At 46.8% G+C, this 20,696-nt stretch overlaps 2 protein-coding genes across 3 annotated transcripts in view; both read right to left on the bottom strand.

The window, feature by feature from the left end:
- Nucleotides 1–756: 756 nt before the first annotated feature.
- LOC125296336 lies at nucleotides 757–2,574 on the bottom strand. The gene is made up of 3 exons (XM_048246211.1): nucleotides 2,339–2,574; nucleotides 1,563–1,961; nucleotides 757–1,481 (listed from the first exon to the last, which is right to left on the bottom strand). Exons 1-3 carry the CDS (start codon nucleotides 2,520–2,522, stop codon nucleotides 916–918), a joined length of 1,149 nt encoding a protein of 382 aa, XP_048102168.1. The 5' UTR covers nucleotides 2,523–2,574; the 3' UTR covers nucleotides 757–915.
- Nucleotides 2,575–14,295: 11,721 nt separating this feature from the next.
- The window catches only part of LOC125296332 (protein shisa-8), a 75,178-nt gene continuing 68,777 nt past the window's right edge, over nucleotides 14,296–20,696 (bottom strand). For both annotated transcript variants that reach the window (XM_048246203.1, XM_048246204.1), the window contains exon 6: nucleotides 14,296–15,630. In XM_048246203.1, the coding sequence (XP_048102160.1) occupies nucleotides 15,086–15,630 (545 nt within the window). In that variant the 3' untranslated portion in view covers nucleotides 14,296–15,085. The remainder of the gene's footprint in view (nucleotides 15,631–20,696) is intronic.

Genomic DNA, 20,696 nt, shown 5'->3' with positions numbered 1-20,696 from the left:
GCGTTGTAGATGAAAACAGGGACTTGAGTCTGTTTGAGCAGTGATCATTGCAGACACCAGGGTCTTGGAAGTAGATGTGGCAGCTTATTCTCTCACAGTGACTCTCTCTCACACTCACACACACTACCCGCTTTGGGTATCCCCCCCACCCCCCCTTGCAAAGCCAGCAGCTACTTTCCATAAAATGATGTGCTTGCCCATTTCAATTTGTGTATCTTGTTCACCTCGGCACTTGACACAAAAGCATATTTGATCTTTAATTTCTCTGTGGAAACAGAAGCTCCAAATTTAAACTGACGTGTGAAGAATGACTAATTGAGACATATGTACATGCTCTTTCAAAAAGACAGCGTGTAGTCAGCCAAGTGAATTAATCTTGTTGCAAAATATTGTATCTAATCTGATCCAATGCAGAAAGTTTAATTAATTGTTTGTTGTATTATATTAGAGCAACAAAATCTTTTTTCAAATGATTACAATCAATCAATTATATTATCAGGCAATGCACTCGAAATAACAGGGTCAAAAGTTTTAGCTATTGTAATTTAAATTTGACCTGTGTTAACATTATGGAAGCGCAGAAAATTCATATAGTGGGTGAAAAGAAAATATGTAGGCTATTAATTAGTAATTCAATCTTATTCTCTGAGCTACTGAAAGAAGAGTAAGTCGCTGTTTTTATACTGTAATGGTATTTTATTTTTGAAATATAATAATACAAAAATAGCTATTCAAAACTATGTATATTTTTATTGGACTAAAAAATGTATTCAATCCTCTGCCTAGCAGACAGTCAGAAAGCCCATCTGTATGGCCAAATCCCAGATGCCAGGAATGGCATCAAGTTTCTCAACAGCGTCATCAGGAAGAACGATGCCCTCTGAGGCGTCTTCCCACCACGTCTTCTGCAGAGGCTCATCCAAAGCTCCTGTGACGGACACTTCCTGTCTGGAGCTTGTGAGGGCACACTGACCCCTCCATCACTGGGACGTACTCAGCCATACGCTTGAGCTCTCTGTAGTAGGAGGCCATGTCACGGTGGTACTCCATTGTTTTCACATAGTCCACTTGGTTGTACTGGACTCTACTCTTAAAGTAAGTTGGGATTTCACCACCGGCCCCAGTGGGGAGACCTGCAGGAGCTACAGGGGTGGACCAAGTGGGCCCAACCCCCAGAGAAATGAATCCTTCCTGGGCGACTCTGCCTGGCACCTGGGCTTCCTTCGGCTTCATGCGTTGCTGACCATGAAGTACTGTGGCAGAGGCAGTGAAGTTCCCCACAAATGTAAGGCGTCCAGCCTCCTGCCGCAAAGCAGTCGCAGCATCAGGCTTGATCACATTTTTGAGAGACATCACACACTCAGAAGATGACATACTGGATGGGTTGATTGTACCCACATGGGTCAATCCACCAGTGTCTGGCTGATGAACAGCAGTGACGGACAGCAGCTCCTGCTCTTGCGCTGTCAACTGATCAACAACTGAAGAGAGACATTCATGTTAGCTACTCTAGTTGTCAGTTATTCATATTAGCCACATTTAAAGGACATAGACTCTCTTACCTGTAGATGGGTAGGCATGTTTCATGATCTCACTGCCACGATTACAGGGCCAAGTGAGATTGACTGGTGTCTTCTGGGTGGATGCAACACCTCGGATGCCTGCATTCCCAGAGACAGGGGCCTTTTGTGAATTCAGCAGGGCAAATAGCTGGTCCTGGGTTATGTTTGGAGCATGAGTGAAGTTCCCAACAAATGTCAGGTTCTCCTCCTTCCTCACTGGAGCCACTGCCACAGGTCTGGGAGGAGCCACCTGGTTGCTCTTGACACTGATGGGCTGTGGATGGTTAACATTGGCCACGAAAGTGAGGTGTTGAGGTGTTGAGATGGGCAGCTTAACCATACCATGGTGCTCCTCCTGGACCACAGCACACCTGTCTCCAGACTCCCTCCAATACTTACCTACAAATATAAATATATCAATCATAATCAAACTATTGGGCCTAACTACTATAAGAGCAGTTCAAGTGAAGGATTATATTCAAGGTTTCAAGGCAAGGTTTCTTCCTTGGTAAGGGAGTTTTTCCTTGCCCCTGTTGCTCTTGGGTGCTCCTTGTTGGTGCCCCCCACCCAATCCCAATCCTCCCCCACCTTTCTTATGCAGCCCTTGCCACTTAATCTACTACACCCCTCTTCTACTGCACTTTTTACCCCCATTAATGCACAAATAGGCTGACACCAGACATAATTTCACTGCATTTCTTACTTCCAGTAACTATATGCATGTGACAATAAACTTCCTTGTATCCTTGTATCCTTGTATCCTTGTATATTCTTACTTGCAGAAAACCGTGTAGACCGCATATATTGGTATTGCTGCTTTGATGGAGATATCCAAAGTGGCGCTGTGTTTCTGTTTTCCTCAACAGTGTTGACACAGGACAGGTTTCTCTGAAACCGAGGCTGATGTTCAGTCCTGATCCAGGATCCTGTTGGGTTGAATGTTCTTGGGTAGAGAGCCATTGAAGTTGAAAATCACTTTGAAATTGCAGAGGTTTATCACAAGTGACTTGCCTTCAGCTTGTTCATGTAAGAAGTGGTAAGTTTTACCAACATTCTACTTTGCCCAACATTCTAACATTCTAAATCTGAACATTCTAATGCAAACATCTTGGTTGCTTAGTGATTATAATGTCATCATAGAATGCTTCTAGCAGGAAGTGCAGTCAATGACAGATCAACAGTCACCTTTACCCTTTGCACAATTTTTCAGTTCCTACTCTGAGGGTTACTACAGTTACTAGTCAGGTTTTAGTTAATAGAAAAGACTACAATGCTGTCTTGTGGCAATTGGGCCAAAACCAGAATGTCACTATAATCAAAAGTATTTTGATTTTGTTATAGTTTTACTACCTGACAATGAAATAGCCTTTGGGATGGCAGAAAATTCTACACAAGAACTACCAAGGCTACCAAGTTATACTTTGGGTTAGGAAAGGGATTAGGTTTTAATATACTAGTTAGGTTACATTACTATTACATTGTAATAAAGGCGCTTAGTGTAACCTTTCTTGCATTTAAAACTCAATAACAGCAGAAGCAGCAGAAGGAAGTGTAATCTTGAGCAGTCAGGGTTTTACGCCTCTGACTCTAACACACACACACACACACACACACACACACACACACTTTGTCCCTTTTGTCTCAGCTCAGAGATATAAGCTACAGTGCCCTAATCTCTGCTCTGAGAGGGATGCTGAAATGACTTCTGTGCTCTGCCTCTCTACCCCTTGTGATGCATAAGCCTCTGCGTTGTCTACACAGGCTTTACTCCAGCATCTGTTTTCCTGCCCTCTCCGTGCCCTCCTGCAATTCCCACTTCCACTTCTCTGCTTGCCTTTCTGTTAGCTGTTGTTTTTTTTTGTTGCTTTTTTGCGCTTGTTTGTTTGGACTGGTTGACATCCTGCCATGTGTGCCGACATCTGCTTTGTTGCAGATCATGTTTGCTTGTCCTGCTTGAAATGAGAAGTCAGCAAAAAAAGGAAAATGTCAAGAGTCCGGTCAAGCGTTCGCATAGACGTATAGTGTCCGTAGATGACATGCTGCAAGCAGGCAGGAGAGGACACAGAATCATTCCTCTTTCAGAAATGATTCCTTTATTAGATCTGTAATGCATTGGGCTTCTTCCAGCTCAAGGTACTCTCTCTGTCTCTTTCACACACACACACACACACACACACACACACACACACACACACACACACATGCACATACATATACACTAGCTCGTGTCTTCAGGCTGTGCCACACATTCATTTTCCACTTCATTCGTTCCTCTCGTGTCTGTGCATGATTAAAGGTAGTACTCGCCGTGAAGAATTCACCGTGGCCTTGATCTTCATGTCACATGATCTGAATGCACCACACCGAGTGGGTCTCCGGAAAGGTGCCAGGGGCAGCCTCGCTCTCGTTCCCTGGCCCGTGCGCTGGCCACCGTATCCTAATTAAATATGGAACACTTACGGTGTTTTGATCAATGTCATTATGGCAAATGTTTCCGCGCTTGATTGGTTGTCCCCTTGGGCTTGCTTTGAGGTGGAGGGTTGGGAGGGGGCGTACCTCACACCCCTCCATCTAATGCATGCCAATGAGTTTGCTGCGTCACCATGACTATGCTGAGCCTCAAGTCTTCAGAATGGAGTCAAATAGTGAAACATAGGTATGTATGGGTAACCTGAGTGTGCTGCTAAGTGATTTCATGGGAGCTGTGATTTGAGGTGGTGCTGGCAGGGGGGGCTTGCATAGTTTATATTTCTCTCACTGTGATCACATTGATCAGTAATGGTGCTGGCAGAAGCGATAAATCTTCTGGTTTGATAAACTTTGCCAGGAAAATGACAGACACCACTAGTGCCACACCATCATTGTTGGAACAGAACCTTTGTTAACTTGACTTAAGCAATTCAACCAGTTAACAGGGTTGGATGACAATAAATAATTGACACGTTGCACAAATGAATCACTCAGCAACCAGAGAGAATTTACGTAATCTTGGCTAGTTAGGAACGTCTGACTTGTTTCTTTAGAAACTACAGTACCACCTCCATCCACCAGGGTGCGGTGCTTTCCTTTTGTGCATTTGTGTGCATTCAGCCTGTCAGTGATGGACTGTGTGAGTAAATGTGTGTGTGTGAGAGAGAGAGCCTTTGTTCCTCCAGATCTATATGTCGCTTCCTTGGCGGGTCCTTTAGTTTAATCGAGTCCATTAGGCTGTGAGGGGGAAGATCGATGGGACCCCGTTGCTGTAATGCAAGCCCCGTCGACTCACAACAGACGCTCCGCCAGAGATGACTGGCAGCTCTGGGTTCGCGAGCCGACAGGCCCGTTCCGACAAGAACCGGGCCTCAGACAGGGCCATCTGCCTGACCAGACCGTGACAGGCGGAGGCCATACGTGACATGGCCAGGCATGTTTCAGCCACCACAAGTAACTTTTCTTGTCTGACCCAGACATACACACAAACACACACACACACACACACACACACACACACACCGCACAACACACATGTCCATATGTCATTCCTTCCTTCTCTTGTTTTTCTCCCTGTCTGTCATGCCTTGTGCTTGTCCTTCTCTCCAGTCTGGGAGCTAAACCTGAGGGGGCAGTGCCTGACCTGACCGCCTCCATGTGCAAGGAGAATGCCAGCATGATTGATGGAGATGGAGTTGGCCTCTGCAGCCCGTGTGTGTGTGTGTGTGTGTGTGTGTCTTCTATGTGTGCTCGATAGTATCACTGTGTACATAACTATAATACATATGTGTGTGAAAAAGCGCTGATTGTATCTATGTGTGTGTATGTGATTGTAATTGTTTATATGGCAGAGTTAAGGGATAACAACAATGTGTATGTATGTGTCCTTGTGTATGTGTGTGTGTGTATGTGTGTTTGTATATGTCTTGGTATGTGTCTGTCGTGGTATAGAGAGCTTTGTAGTTGATTGATCTCATCCGAGCTGCTCCAGGCTAACTCCTCCTCCCTTCTGTCCACGTGCTCCTCCTCTCCTCCCTTTAGCAGTGTGGGGCGGCTAACTGCCCCTCTTACCCCCTCCCTCCCTCCCTTCTCTACGCCCAGCCAGCCAGCCTTACGTCCTTCACCTCCATCCCTCCCTCCCTCCCTTAATCTCTCACCAGCCAGCCAGCCTTGGATCCTTCACCTCCATCCCTCCCTCCCTCCCTTCTCTAAATTTGCCAGCCAGCCTTCGTCCTTCACCTCCATCCCTCCCTCCCTCCCTTCTCTACGCCCAGCCAGCCAGCCTTACGTCCTTCACCTCCATCCCTCCCTCCCTCCCTTCTCTACGCCCAGCCAGCCAGCCTTACGTCCTTCACCTCCATCCCTCCCTCCCTCCCTTCTCTACGCCCAGCCAGCCAGCCTTACGTCCTTCACCTCCATCCCTCCCTCCCTCCCTTCTCTACGCCCAGCCAGCCAGCCTTACGTCCTTCACCTCCATCCCCCCCTCCCTCGCTTTTTTCCCCTCTACCTCCGCTCTCACGTTCTGCTGCACCGTTCACAATCAATCACAACATTAGCTGTATTAGCATCCCGCTGCCAGGGCTGCTGTAGGTGTTGGCCTTATCTCCGTCACTCGCTCGCTCGCCTCACACCATCTCACCATTTCACTCTGGCTCTTTCTTTTTTCCCCCTTTCTTTGTTTCTTGCTTTCTACACCTCTCATTTCTTTCTCTTAGCCTTGGTTCGTCATCTTTACACGTCTATGGCTCTGGTCTGGTCTGGTCTTGTTCACATATTGTACTCTCCCTCCCTCCCTTTCTCTGTGTGTCCATCCTGAGCACTTCCTTTTTCTATTCTTTCTCTTTCCACCTGTGTGTCCACTCTTTGGCCCTCGCTTGCCTTCTCTCGGTCGGCCTTTTGTTTGCCGTCTTTGTTCGGGCACTTTGGGCTGTGTCTTTGTCCTTGTGTGTCTATTGAGCGCATGAGCCTTTGTCTGGCCGCTCGCTCCTTATCTACCCACGTCAGGTGCCATTCAGACACATCTGGGGCGCTCGGGCTGGATGGGACTTGGGAATGAGTGTCTGAGAGAAAGAGAGGGAGAGAGAGAGAGACGGGCAGAGAGAGGGAGAGAGAGAGAGACAGGCAGAGAGAGGGATTTTGTGTGTGTTGGGGGGGGGGGGGGTACAGGCATATGTGTGTGTTCTAGTTTGTGTGAGTGAATTCCTGAACGTTTATGTTTTGCCCCTGTGACTCCACTCAGAAGCAGTAGTTAAAAATGTCTGTGAATCTGCACACTCAGTTCTCATATCGCTTCAGGTAGAGTGATATCATTCAGAAACTGCAGACTTTCAGCTTTCTCTCTAATAGATCGTGATTGCCTCACTTGGTAGGAAAGTATTATGACTATGTGATATGGAATCATATTGATGTGAGACTGGTTCCACTTTAGCTTAAGTGATAATACTTGCCTCCTCACTAGACTGGCATTAGTGTGATTACAAAAACACACAGAACAGACTAAAGTCATATTGAAGAACTCATTCCACCTTGATACGTTGGTCTTCATGCAAAGCACTGTAATAAACATTAAAACATAAACATACAAAGAACCCATGTTGCTATTACCATTTTAATTTTTTATCAAGTTTATACAAAGAACACTTAGTTAAGTTTCTTTTATAAAGAGATGCTTAAAAAGCCGTACATTAAGTTTGACCTTGACTCTTCGTCCTTAAAAATTGTGATTAGTGCTGTTAAAAACTGAAAACAATCATTACCATCATCATCATCAGCATCATCCTCATAGTCATACTCAGCATCATCATCATCAGTATTCATTACTCTCAGCGATCATGTTGTTACACGTTTGAGTGAATTGAATGCCTTGTGGAGAAAAGGGCAATGAGTTGTGTGTGAGCAAAATTCATATGTGTGTGTGTGTGTGTGTGTATGCATGTGTGTGTTGCTGGGGGAGAGTTTTGTGATTCAGCTTGTGTCAGCAAAATAGTCTTTTTGCACATGGGTTTCGTCATAGTCATTTGCGCATGGCTGCGGGCAGCAATCTCCCGCACAATATCACACACCTTCAAGGTCCCGAGCAAGTTTTTTCCGCCATGTCAATCAAAGACACTTCATCTGACCAACATATGTCTATTGCCTAATGAACAGAACTGACATCAAAGAACATCAGAGATGACAAAAGAAAAGGCCAAAGAATGTCATGAGAAGATTATTTGCATCATAAATCTGAATGTTTAAGTTTACACAGAGAATCTCAACGCCTGAACCCCTTGAGAAGTTATCTGGACAGCTTTTGGAGAGACAGTTGTGTGATTTACTTTGCATGATCTGACTGTACAACTAGATACTGGAATGGAGCAACAACAACAACATCAACTAAAAACAAGACGAAATGGTGCAGTGAAGATGATGCAAAGTGAAGGAGCAGAGAGAGAGGAAGATGGAGGGGAGGGGAGAGAGAGTGCAAGAGAGAGAGAGAAGAGAGAGAAAGACAGAGAGAGAGAGAGTGCAAGAGAGAGAGAGAGAGAGAGGAAGATGGAGAGAGAGAGAGAGAGAGAGAGAGAGAGAGAGAGAGAGGAGAGAGGGTCGGGGGGGATGAGAGATAAGCTCTTGGGGGCATGCTTCCTGGTGTTATGATTTTCTCTCTGGTTTCCCTGATGGATGTAGTCCACTGAGAGAAAAGTAGATAGAGAGAGGGGGAAAGAAAGAAGGAATGAGAGAGCAAGAGAGAGAGAGAGAGAGAGAGAGAGAGGAGGCAGCAAGAGAGAGAGAGAGGAATGAAGGAATGTGAGATTAGCTCTTGGGGACATGCTTCCTGGTGTGATGGTTTACTCTCTGCTCTCTCTGATGGCTGTGGCCCAGGCCCTGGAGACTTACAAATGAACTCAGCTGTGGCTCCCGTGCCCACCAGCACACAGAGAGCCCTGCGTTAGACATGCAGAGCAGAGATATATATATATAGAGAGAGAGAGAGAGGGAGGGAGACAGGGAGAAAGAGCGCATTCCTGCACACTGGCAGTGTAAGCTGATGCTGGCATTGTTGCTCTACTTCTCCTACTGATTTGAAATTAATTGTGACTAATTGTGGGATGGTGTCTCTTTGGATCCAACTCACCACTCGGCCGTTCCAAATTCCCATAATGTACCATACACTCATGTCAACGCCCTACGGTTGCTCATCATTTACTATATGGTGCATGTACGGTACACGTATGTACAGCTGACCACTCTGTGACTTCTCTGACATGACCATGAATTTGCCATGGGCCAGAGGATTGAAAGAGGGAAGGGACTGGACAGTGTGGTGGAACATAGAAAGTAGGTCTTGCACGACCAATCAGGAATTAGAAAATGTGAATCTGAGACATGACTGTTTGAGCCCAGTAAATGACAGGAGAGCAGATTAATGTAGCACATGCTGCAAGATTTCTTAACCAATAGAGTACATAACTAAGAACTCTGAAAGTAAAAGTATGGAATGAGACGACTGTGAAGCGTGCTGAAAGGTAGTGAGCATCGCCATTCAAAGCAGAAGCTGGGGAGAGGAACCTGACAAACATTGGGACCATGCATGGGAACCAAGAGGAACATACAGGAACACTGAGGAACTAAAGGTTCAAGCATTTGTTCTAGTTTTGGGCCTGGTTTCAATTTAGTTCCATTGAGATATCCTGGAAATATTCTATCTGTCAGAGTTTCACCCTTTTGAGATGCAAAAGCATAGACGTAAATGTTGTCTGCATGACGGTTTGTGTGTGTGTGTGTGTGTGTGTGTGTGTGTGTGTGTGTGTGTGTCTGTGTGTGTGTGCGTGTGCGTGTGTGTTGGTGGAGGGGTACAAGTCATCCTGTGTCTAAGCTGTATGCCACTAGTGAATAGTGTGTAAACATAGTCTTTTATATTCATATAATCATATAAACACAGAAACTTTTCCCCACACATTATATATTCAACATTTTTTGCTCAATCTCTTTACCCTGATCTATGCATAAAGAACATCTTGCACATGTAAACATAAATAAAACAGAAAAAAACACCTGTTACAGGATATATCTTTAGAGTTGTGTAAGACAGACTCCCCTCAATTGTAGTAATATCAAATATTTGAGGTCTGAAACATGCAGAGATAGGTGTGTCTGCACCAATATTACATATGTTTTATGCACACTACGCCAATCTATATGTAATACCTAGTGTCTTATCCACATTTAAGTTGCATTGTAATCATTGTCTTTCGTTATATCCACCTTATGCGTCAGAAGTCAGCTCAGAGGTTTTGCTTCATTTTAATGTTGCATTTATTTTCCATGTTCTTCTTTTAAAACTTGGTCCCTAAAATTTGCTGCCTGTGTACAGACATCTGCAAAGTGTGAACATATTAATTTGGTCTCTGAATCATTATTTTAGTGACGCATTTAATTGAAACACCACTTCCACCTCCATACAAGCACTTCAAGTCCAAAGTTTCTTTTTCAAATGGGTGTGGGGAGGGGGGTTGGGGGAGTAAAGGAAGGGGGGCAGAGGGGAGAAGCAGCTGCCCCTTTTTGCCTCGTAGGCTGTCAGGACGTCTCACATTCTCCAGAGCTCTAAAACTTGTGCCAGATAACGACCCATAGAAACGTCTTGGGCTGAAATCAGAGCCCACGTTGGAGGGAATTAATTTGGATGCAGCCATCTGGATGAACCTGACAGCTAGCGACAGCGCACGGAGGGAGCCTCTTTCTGGAGCCCAAATGAAATTGTGGTTTCTGTTGTTTTGTTTGTTTGTTTATTTGTTTGCCTCTATAAAAAGCCCTTATATAAACCAAATATTCAACAAAGTTTAGCACTGACAAAGTGGTACAGTCTATATGGTACATGAGTACATAGCGATCAAAAGTACCACCAAAACGAATGAAACGACATGTGGTCTGCAGATTTACACTGTACACGACTTACAAATCTAACTAACGAGTCGCCCAAGCGCTTGAGTACAATGCAAGTTTTTTTTTTTTGTTTGTTTTAAATGTGACTATATGAGCGTGTCTACCATACAGATCAATTGTCAACCCATGACAGAGCGCAAGCCTCACACAGCAAGACATCATAAAGGGGGATAGGGAGCTGGGGAGAGTGAGAGTGCATCGAAAGTTGGAAGCACATCACCGTCGGTCTGCATCAAATGCTACATGTTTTGATGCAACCTGAAATACGAATACAGTACAAAAAAGGAAACCAAATAAACAAACAAGAAGAAATTCATACACAATATATTGCTGAAGATGGACCACAAGTATGTCTACCTGGTTGCATTCGGAAAACGCAGGTAGAATACTTGTGCTCGAGAAAAAAAGTCTTACAAAGAACAGTCATTTAGCTCTTGTCGGAGTGCCACAGACAGGTGTAATCACTAGAGATTGAGTATGCACGCGTCTCTGATGTCCCACAGGTCACAGGAGAGAAGCAGTAGCAATATTCACAGGGGCTCCAGAAGTCTAACATTCACAGAGGTTTGCGTGTACTCAATCTCTTATGATTCCTGTGTGGGTTTTTTTGGTCCTGTACCTATCCTATAAATGGATAAGGTCCGTTAAAGTTTGCTCCTTCACAGAGCCTTGGAAGTGAAAGTTCTTCTCATAAAGGTCATTTTTAACTTCTTCAAGAGTACTGTGAATGTCGCGAACTGTCTTGAATCGTAAATGTCCACTCCAAAACATTTGAACTTTTCCCCACACAGGCCATGGACTCCCCATAGGCCACCTCACCTGGGAAGGTCACCACCACAACACTGTCTCGCTGTTTCAGATGGTCAGCAGTGACTCTGCCACCAGCTTAAATCCGCCACCAGTGAAGTGATAGTAAAGGGACAAATATTGGCAGGCAGGGCGGGTATGGTGGGTATGGTGTAAACCCACCAGCCAATCCCAGTTCTCTGTGATGTGAAAGAGGTGACATCAGGGGCAGAGACAATACCTCACCTCAACAGCAAACTAAATCCCACCTGGCATGGCTTGTCCCTGAAGGGGTTCTCATCTGACAGACAAACAGACAGACAGACACACAGGCGGACATGCAGACGAACCGATGGAGCCATCCACAGGGCCGGTCCGTCCCGGGTGACCTTCCTGCCTGGCCGATCAGGAGAAGAGCGCCTCCTGGTCTCTGTTTGTACGTTATTCTTATGCCGTAGGACCACCTCACACCAAGCCCTGTTGGGGGTGCGAGAGACAGGGCGAGAGAGGAGAGACATGGCACCTCTCTGGCTGCTCGCCCCAGCTTGAATTACCCCACTCACCGATTTATTTCGGTCCAAGCTCTTTAATGTGGTCCTGCTTTTCAAGAGTATCTTATTCAAAAGCACGGCTCCAAAGGGAGAGAGAGAGAGAGAGATGGAGAGAGAGAGAGAGCGCCTTTGGGTTCTTGAGCCTGAAATGATCTCTGTAGATGAAGAGGATTTATGCTTTATATTTCACTACCCCATTGTCTCTATGGGGGGGGAGGCTTCTAGACTTTTGAAGGGCTCAAGAGTATTTACAGTCGTCCACAACAGCAGCCTGTATATTAGCCAGTGGAGAGCGGATCGGAGGAGTCGATAGCTGTTCTGAGATCAGTTCCCATGACACAGGGGCTCAGTCTGACTCCTCGGAGGCTTTCGTGCCCCCGCCTCAGCCCTCTCTGCTGACCCACGGACTAATTTGAAAAGCCACTCAGGCAATCCTGAGGAGCGCCGGATCGATGGGTGCCTTATTGCTATGGAAACCTCTGTGACCCTCGGTGTCCTTGAGCACTTAGCCAGGTGAAAAAGATAAAGAGAGAAAAGACAAAGATGGAGAGAGGGAGAGTGAGATCGACTGGTTTCAGCGAGGAGGGATGGGTTTTTTGCAGGGACTGTTGTCGTAACCCTGTTGCTTTCCTTTAGCATAAATGAAGATGGCAGATGTGCATCACGTCAGAGCGGCACTGCTTGCGTGGGCCGTGTGTACAAACATGTTTTCCCCCTCGATGCGACCGTGTTCATACCACCGTCACTGCTCCATTTTCTCATCAAAGAAACATGCACAGTCCCCATAATGGAACTGGGGAAAAGCACAAACAACTGTAGCCTACATCCTTGGACCCTTGGGACATTAACATGCATTGCCCTGTGTTGACAAACAATATAAGAATAGGGGACGAGAGCATCCTCTTTTACTTCCCCCATATCCCTGATCAATGAGAATTCTTAAGCATCTACACGCAAACACCCATTTTTTTGTTTTCAATAGCAGCCCCACTTTTTTCCCTTTCTTTTCTGTTTCAAAAGCCTTTCAGCGCCAATTAGTTGTTCAGCCAAATCCAGTTCAGGGTCAATCCATGTAGGTGCGAGCATCCCTGAGCAGCCAGGGAATGGCTGCCAGAGAGAGCTCTGTTGGTTGAGGGGCTCTTTGGATAATGCAGAGCTGAGGGAGATGGTAGTCTGGGGGGAGGGTGGGGATGGAATGGAGTGGGGTGGAGGGTTGGAGTCTGCCACACTGAGAATGGGGGTGTCATTAATTAAGAACCCCCCACGTCCCTCGACTCCCCACGCCAGAGAGGGGCTGCAGTTTAGGAGCACGGGGCGAGAGCAGCTTGGAGCCCGACGCAGGGGGGCTCAGAAGCGAGGCGAGCTCCATCAGTCATCCTCCACACACACACACACACACACACACCCAGGAGAGGAGCGGGCGGAGAACGGCGATAACGGCCTGGTGAGTCTGCAGGGACGGGCATCGCTTAGCAACCACTTCACGCACAAAAAAAACCAAAACGGTCTCCACAGCTGAAATGGTTGCCCTCTCTGGTGCAATTGGGTGAGTGTTAGGGAGTAATAAGCGAATGCTAGAGTAGGCTTGTGCATGTGTGGTCTGATTTGAGTGCAAACAGTGGTGGAATGTGGAGATGGCCACTTGCAAGCAAGGCTTCGTTGTTTACCATGCAAAAAATGATTTGTTTTCATCAACTGTTGGGCATGCCAAGACATTACCAATCAATCACCTTAATTTGTTCAAACGAGCTGTGTGGCCGTCCGCCAACATTCTTTCCTTATCAGATACTATAATAAGATCATAAATCAAGTAGCCATACAACAGCATTCAACTAAATATTTACCTAAAAAATAATAGCTCAGCAGAATAGCAATGCTTGCATGCGTCACATTGAATAGTTTCCGGATGTTAATCTTATTGAATTAACATTCTGGGGGTCACAGTGTTCTCATTTTGTTCCCAGTCATTTATTTTTGAACATAATTCACTACAAGGCCACTCGCTTGCAAATATTTCATAGCTTTTAAAAAAAAAACTCCAGTGTTGAGAAACGTTTCATAGCTTTTAAAAAAAAACTCCAGTGTTGAGAAACGTGGCCATAATGCTCCTCCAGCTCTGCCACCATGGATCACATCCCTGTCAGCACTGGCATGATGATCTGCTGCTGTCTACCTGGCACAGGCATCTCAGTGTAACATGAACGCAGTGACCTTCTCGAGACCTCCAGCCAGGGAGACACCCTGGCCCTCATCCGGCCCTGATCTGGCCCACCCTCGTACACTCTTTCGTCCGCCGCTGCTGTCTTGGGAGAACGCAGGAAGTGGGTGTGTGATTTGTCACTATGGTTACAAGTGAGCCCCCTCAAAATAACTCAGTGAGCTTTAGTTATTGGCCCTCTCTCCTCAGGGGGCCGGCTGCCACACCTGTGAGTTTGCCCAACCCCACCCCCCACCCCACCCACACATGTACACACACGTACACTTGCCCCCCTTCATGCTTGAGGGCCCCAAGCCCATGGGAGCAGCAGTGATGCGCTGGTGCTCTGACGCAGATGAGTTCTCCTTGCATATTCTTGCCGCAGGTCAGAACGATAAAACACACACACACACACACACACACACACGCACACACTGACACACACACACAAAATCAAGGTGTATTTTTCCCCCTCTCCTCCCCTCCTCTCCCTCTCTTTTTTCTTCTCTGGTCCAGATTTGTCAGAATGATCTCTCACTCCACTCTAGGTGGAGCCTGATGGAAAGTGACAACACAGCGGCATTGTCCAAGCTGACATGCATGCTCTGGGGATACTCCCTCCTCTGTGTGTGTGTGTGAGTCTGTGCCTGTATACTGTATGTGAATGGGTGTGTTTTTGTCTGTGTGTGTGTGTGTGTGTGTGTGTGTGCCTGAACTGCCCTGACAGTCTTCTAACACAGAGAACTGTCTGTTCTGGGAGGGTGTGGGAGCTGTGCTCATTGTGGGAGAGGAGGTTAGGAGAAGCAGTAGAGGTGTGATGGTTTCATTGAGCCCGGGGATGGGAGGCGGTGGGGGGGGTGTATAACGATGGGGAGAGGAGTGTTTGGGCGCTAAGCGCTAACCCCAGCTAACAGAGCTGTTGAAAGAGGCAATGCATGTATTCACAGGCACCATCCACCATCTCCATGTGTTCCTCAATTTGTAGTCGTAAAGACCAACTTTTGCCTTTTTTCCTCTTCCTCTCTCTCTCCCACTCATTCACTCTTGCTCTCTTTTTCTCTCTCCCTTTCTCTCTCGCTCCGTTTGTCGCCCATAGCTCAGACCGTGACCTCCGTCTTGCTGTTGGTGGGCAGCCCCTTGTGCTTGGGGTGCAGGTGGGGCGACTGGCCGTAGCCCAGCGGCTGCGAGAAGAGCTCGGGCAGCGTCTCGATGCTGAACTGCCTCTTGTTCGTGTAGGCCTGCCGCCGGCTGTTGGGCTGCCCCTGCGCCTGCGCGTGCGCCTGCAGCGACTGCATGGACTGCAGCGTGTGCGCGTGCACCAGCGTCTGTGCGTGCGCCAGCGGCTGCAGCGGCGGGCCCATGTGGGCCACCTGCGGGTGCTGCACGTGGCTCTTGCTGGGGTCCCACACCTTGAAGGCGGACGTGGAGGTGAGCGGGTGCGTGTTGGTCTTGGAGATCTTGGGCTTGGTCAGCGGGGCCACGGTGGCAGTGATGGCCAGCGGCGCGTGGATGTCGGGCGGCGGCAGGAAGGGCTTGTCCTTCGGGTGGAAGGCGATGGGCTGGAAGGTGGGCGGGCTGGACGTCTGCCGCGGGTTGTAGTCCATCATGGGGTAGCTCTTGTAGTAGTCCCGGAGCCCCGAGTCTTAAGCCAGAGACAGAACAAAGCACAACAGGTGAGCAAAATGGATGTGAACAGATGTGAGAGAATCTGTTTTATATATATATTTTTTTTTTAGCAATCTACAAAGTCACTACATTCAATAGCAGTGCAGATGTTTGATGAAAATACATTTTTGGGTATTCATTTAGCAGATGCTTTGTCTACCAACTTTCAGTACAAAGAGATCACTCTGATTAGCAGCTAATTAGTGCTCCCAGATATTATACATACAGTAGAGTACAAGTAAAACACACTGTAAAAAGGGAACATTTTCCATCCTTGTTTTGTTCATGGCTGTGGTCTGGGACTGAAATACTGAAATATCTGCCATGTTATTGTAATCTGTTCAACCACATTCAAAGACCCTTACGTTTTTCAAAAGTATAGACATCATTTATAAAATAAATGAGACGTGCCACCCTTGGCCGTGTTTTGAACTTTTCATCATGAAGACGTATGCCACCCTGAGGGAGTGTGTGTAGACAGAAAGGCACTTTGAGTGTAATTTACAGTTCTGTCCCCATATTACATGTTGAGAAATGGACACACAACAGGCTGACCTTGATTATCAACATAACAATGGATTCTTCTAACCCGGCATTTTAGAAATGATTCATATTTATTTCAGCATACGTACGCACAGCATGCATAAACGAGACACTTGTTCCGTGACACATTAACCACCGGTCCCCCATAACCAGCGGCAGCAAGGGCTCTCAGCTGCCCAGACACTCAGACAGTTGTCAGTTCAGCCCCGCCTCCTTCCGCCTGTCACTTCACCGCATCATCACTCCACCACCCCCTCTCTCCTCCAGGGGACCCACCCAGTTCTGCAGCACGTGAACAGCCACTAACAACAACACAAACACGGTCAAGCCCAAATGGCCACAACACTCGCTGGCCACAGCACTTCCACTTGTCCACTCTACCTCACCCTTCCTGGCCCTCACTGACAAAGTGATCACTTGACACTAAGCATATTCTCTGCTCCAGTGCCTCCCAGCAAACCCTCACAAGTACCTGCTTCATTTCCAACAGTATGCCAACTGGCCTGTCTCTGCTGGGATTTTGTTCATGCACAGCGCACAGACACCAAACCCCCATCACCACCGTCACATCTCCAGCAGATGAAACACGCCCTACAACCTGTTTCTCTTTTCTGTCCCCTTACACCATGGTAACAACTACCGCTTACAATTACTTTTGTATTGGAAAAAAAAAAAACCCTTCAATCATGGAGCCCCTTCATTAGAACATGGCTATGCCATTGCCGTCTTCAGGGAGAGAGCATTCTCTGTCTGGGTGGTCTCAGCCGTGGCTAGGACAACTATGTCCTGGAATCCTCTCCGCTCCTCTCTCTCCTCACCATCATGGGGGCACGGAGGGATGTGCAGCTTACTGCAGGGGATTCACCTACTTACGATGGGTTCACTGCTCTGATGGAAGAGAGCAAGAGATGTGGAAGAAAAAGAAGAACCTCAGAATTCTCTGGTGCACTGATGCAGAATGTGGGAGAAGAGGGGTGTAGAGGAGAGGAGAAGAGAGGGGAGGAGAGGGATGTTGGAGAGGAGTGGAAAGAAGAGGAAGAGAAAAAGAGAGCAGAGGAGAGGAGAGCGGTGGAGAGGAAAGGAGAGGAGGGAAGAGAGGAGAGCGGTAGAGGGAAAGAGAATAGGAAAGCAATGGGGAGCAGAAGAGAGGAGATAAGGAGGGCGTAGAAGAGGAGAGGGGAGAGGAGAGGAGAGAAGTGGGGGGCCAGGGGTTGTGTGTGGGGTGGGGGCTGTGGTGGTGGGGATGGTGGTGATGTCTAAACGGGACTTCAGAGGGAGTAAAAATAGAGCGGGTTGGGATGTCAGAGAGGATTAGTGCGCCAGCCGTGAGTGTTGCTCGGTGAGGTCACAGCCGCCAGCCCCACAGCCTTCAGACACTAACAACCTTGTTGGGCTCACTGTTTTGTATTTTTTTTTTTGTAGTTGTTGTTGTTGCTTCTTTTTTTTTTTTTCTTGTCCACCCCTGCTCCTCCCCACTTTTCATTTTTCCCTCCATCAGAAAATGGGCAGAAGGGCCAGAGCATTTTCTGTGCTGTTGTTTTCTCTCCGCTCATCCTGCTCCCCCTTCACTATTGATCAAGTCACGCGTGCCAAGAAGAGACAACACAGCTGCTGACATCTCTCTCTACCTCTCTGTCTTTCTACCTCCCTCCATCCTTCCTTTGCTCTCTCTATTTCTCGCTCCCGCTCTTTCTCTACCTCCATCCCTCCCTCACTCTCTCTCTCTCTGTCGATCTTTTTCCTAATGCTGCCATACATAAATATGGGCTCTGGTGCAGGGTACAACCTGTGAGTCTATTAGTTGGTACAGCAGGGAGCCCGATTTTATCAGCTGTAATGGAGCATGAATGAACAACATGGCTAAGGGTTACTATCAGTAAGTAGCTCCACACTGTAATCTTAATAAGCTAGATTCCCATCCCATGGTTATGGTTATGGTATTTCGAACGCTTTCAACCAAAGTGATTTGCTAAACATACTCTTAAAAATAAATAACATTCATAAATAAACCAGAAATAAAGCCTGATGCAACTCAAAATAAAATAGGTTAACATAGTTTTTCTCTAAGACACATCTATATTATATTATATTATATTATATTATATTATATTATATTATATTATATTATTAGTTTTAGTTATTAGTTTTCTGTAGTTCTGTAGTGTCTGTTAATGTCCTCTAACAATAAGAATGCTGCATAGTCAATTCATACAGCCTCACCTTAATTCAGATACCACTGACACCACAGAGCTAAGTGAAATTCCTCTAACATTTATTTCTCACAAGCCGCACAAAAATAGCACATGATTATGTAAAGCAAAGCCTGATGTCTGTGAAGGCCCATGGCTAAAAATCTCCACCTACCCTGTTACAACACAAACACAATGTATGCAGATCTAAGATAAAAGTGCCGTGGTCCTGCCGTGAGGTAGACCACTGTGTAGTATACACGTGAGCTGCCACAGAGCTTTATAGTTGGAACACACACCAGCTCCTGAGACCTGACAGTAAATACATCTTTATATACCTATCATCCACAGATCCTACTTCAAATGCTGAAATTAAAAAAAAGGTTCTACATTTTGCCCACCTGCCCCACCTCCCATCTTCCCATTCAGGAGGGAAATGGTTTTTAAATTGCCAAATCAACCAACGTGCTTTTTTCCCCCCTTCCTCTTTTCACGCGTGCATTTAAAGCAGCAGCAGACTTTTTAAAAGGGGGCTATTATGCAGATAAAGACTGGCTCCTGAAAAGCCATGCTTTCAGGAGCCCGAGCCTGCATGCCAACTCCGGGCTGAACACAGGCAGGATTAGGAGGCGTCGCAGCCCAAACGGGGTGCATCACAGCCTGGGCCACTGGCGCGCCTGTCTTCCCGTCTCATGCGTAAGCTGCTTGTTTGTTCCATAACATTCCCTATCTAAACCTCTGAGCCGCGCGAGAGAGAAGATTTCGCTGGAACAGGCGGAGGGGGCTAGTGGTTGAAGGGTGGACACTATCTTTCTAATTCATTTATTCATCACTTCTCAAGGCCGGGGAGGATGAGGCATTTGGCTGAAAGATGAGTGTAGTGAGGAGACCAGGCAAGAGAGGACCCTGTACATTATGTGGATGCAGGGTCCTTTATCAGCAAGCCCGAGGCTAAACTACACGTGTGTGTGTGTGTGTGTGTGTGTGTGTGTGTGTGTGTTTGTGTGTGTGTCTGTGTGTGTGTGTGTGGCTGTGTGTACATGTACATGTATGTGGATGTTGTTAATACACCATCTGCTGCCTCTACACGGTACTCAGCGCTTATACACTCACACATTCATCCTTTATTTGGACAACATTCCCACCTGTATATGCAGTCACAGGGCTTATTATATGCCCCCTGTGATTTTGTGCTGTGTTCACTTTCACTACAGTCTGTCCATACATTCACAGAGCCTAGATACTGGGGTAATTGGCAAGAGGACATGTGTTTATGTACAGTAAGTATTAATATTGTGGATCACTAGTAATGTTCTACCCTGGGCATAAATGTATCATTACAATGTAACAAAGGGTGTAGTAATATGGAGTGTTGTACAAGAGCTGTATTATAGAAGTAATGCTATACATTGCGGTGAGGAATGTAGAGTAAATGAACACACACACACACACACACACACACACACACACACACACACACACATACATACACAGATCCATACACTGTCTTTACACAGGAGATGAGATGTGAGTGCACTGCGCAGCCGGACCCCTGATCTCCTCTCCGTCCATCTCTCAGCCCCTCCACCTTTACTGTCACGTGGGCGCCGGGCCAGCCGATCTGGCGGAAGTGCGGCGCTCGTCAGAGTTTAATTAAGATGCAGCTTAGGCCAACCCGGCTCGCTCCAACGACCCGCTGCTACACCTGGCAGAAGTTGGCCCACGCTCCTGCTCGCTGCCTCACCCCCACCCACCCCACCCCACCCCCTACCCCATCTCCACCTCCACCTACACCCGCTGTACTATCTGTCCTCCTGATGACTTTGTCCGAGGCCTCACCTCCCTAATACGGTTTATGGTCCCTCTGGACACTTGGGGCCGGGAATGAAGTTGTAAAGGCAGTGAACCAGCCTCACGTCGTCTGGCTCCACTTGACCAAGGTTGTTTTCTGTTTGTTTAAGGGTAGGTGTGTGTGTGTGTGTGTGTGTGTGTGTGTGTGTGTGTGTGTGTGTGTGTGTTTTCATGAGTACTGTCCATTAAAAACTAAGTCCGTGAGAATAGCTGAGGCCAGCACATCCAGGGCATCACAAATACAGGTGCAGTTTTATTTCGTTGACATTTGATAGTGCCTTCATGTTTACTGTAAACAACATCAACTCACCTATGCTCAGTTTCCTTTATGTCATGGCTACGTGCCATGGACAAGTTGCACTTTCAAAGTCCTTCTGTGGACTTTTGCATGTTTAGAGCATATGGCTGTCAAAGGGTCTTTTTTATGTCACACGGGACTTAAGGAGTAACTAGCTGGGCA

The sequence above is a fragment of the Alosa alosa genome, chromosome 6 (genome assembly GCF_017589495.1).
Source record: "Alosa alosa isolate M-15738 ecotype Scorff River chromosome 6, AALO_Geno_1.1, whole genome shotgun sequence".
NCBI classification, from domain to species: domain Eukaryota; kingdom Metazoa; phylum Chordata; class Actinopteri; order Clupeiformes; family Clupeidae; genus Alosa; species Alosa alosa.
The sequence above is the reverse complement of the archived record's forward strand: the minus strand, read 5'-3'. Positions and strand labels throughout refer to the sequence as shown.

Bases quoted from the DNA above. Each gene is read 5' to 3' on its own strand.
- LOC125296336 (XM_048246211.1), bottom strand. From the start codon at position 2,522: ATGGCTCTCTACCCAAGAACATTCAACCCAACAGGATCCTGGATCAGG. The intron at 1,962-2,338 runs GTAAGAATATAC...TTATATTTGTAG, and splicing joins GTCTACACGGTTTTCTGCAA to GTAAGTATTGGAGGGAGTCT. The intron at 1,482-1,562 runs GTAAGAGAGTCT...GTCTCTCTTCAG, and splicing joins ACATGCCTACCCATCTACAG to TTGTTGATCAGTTGACAGCG.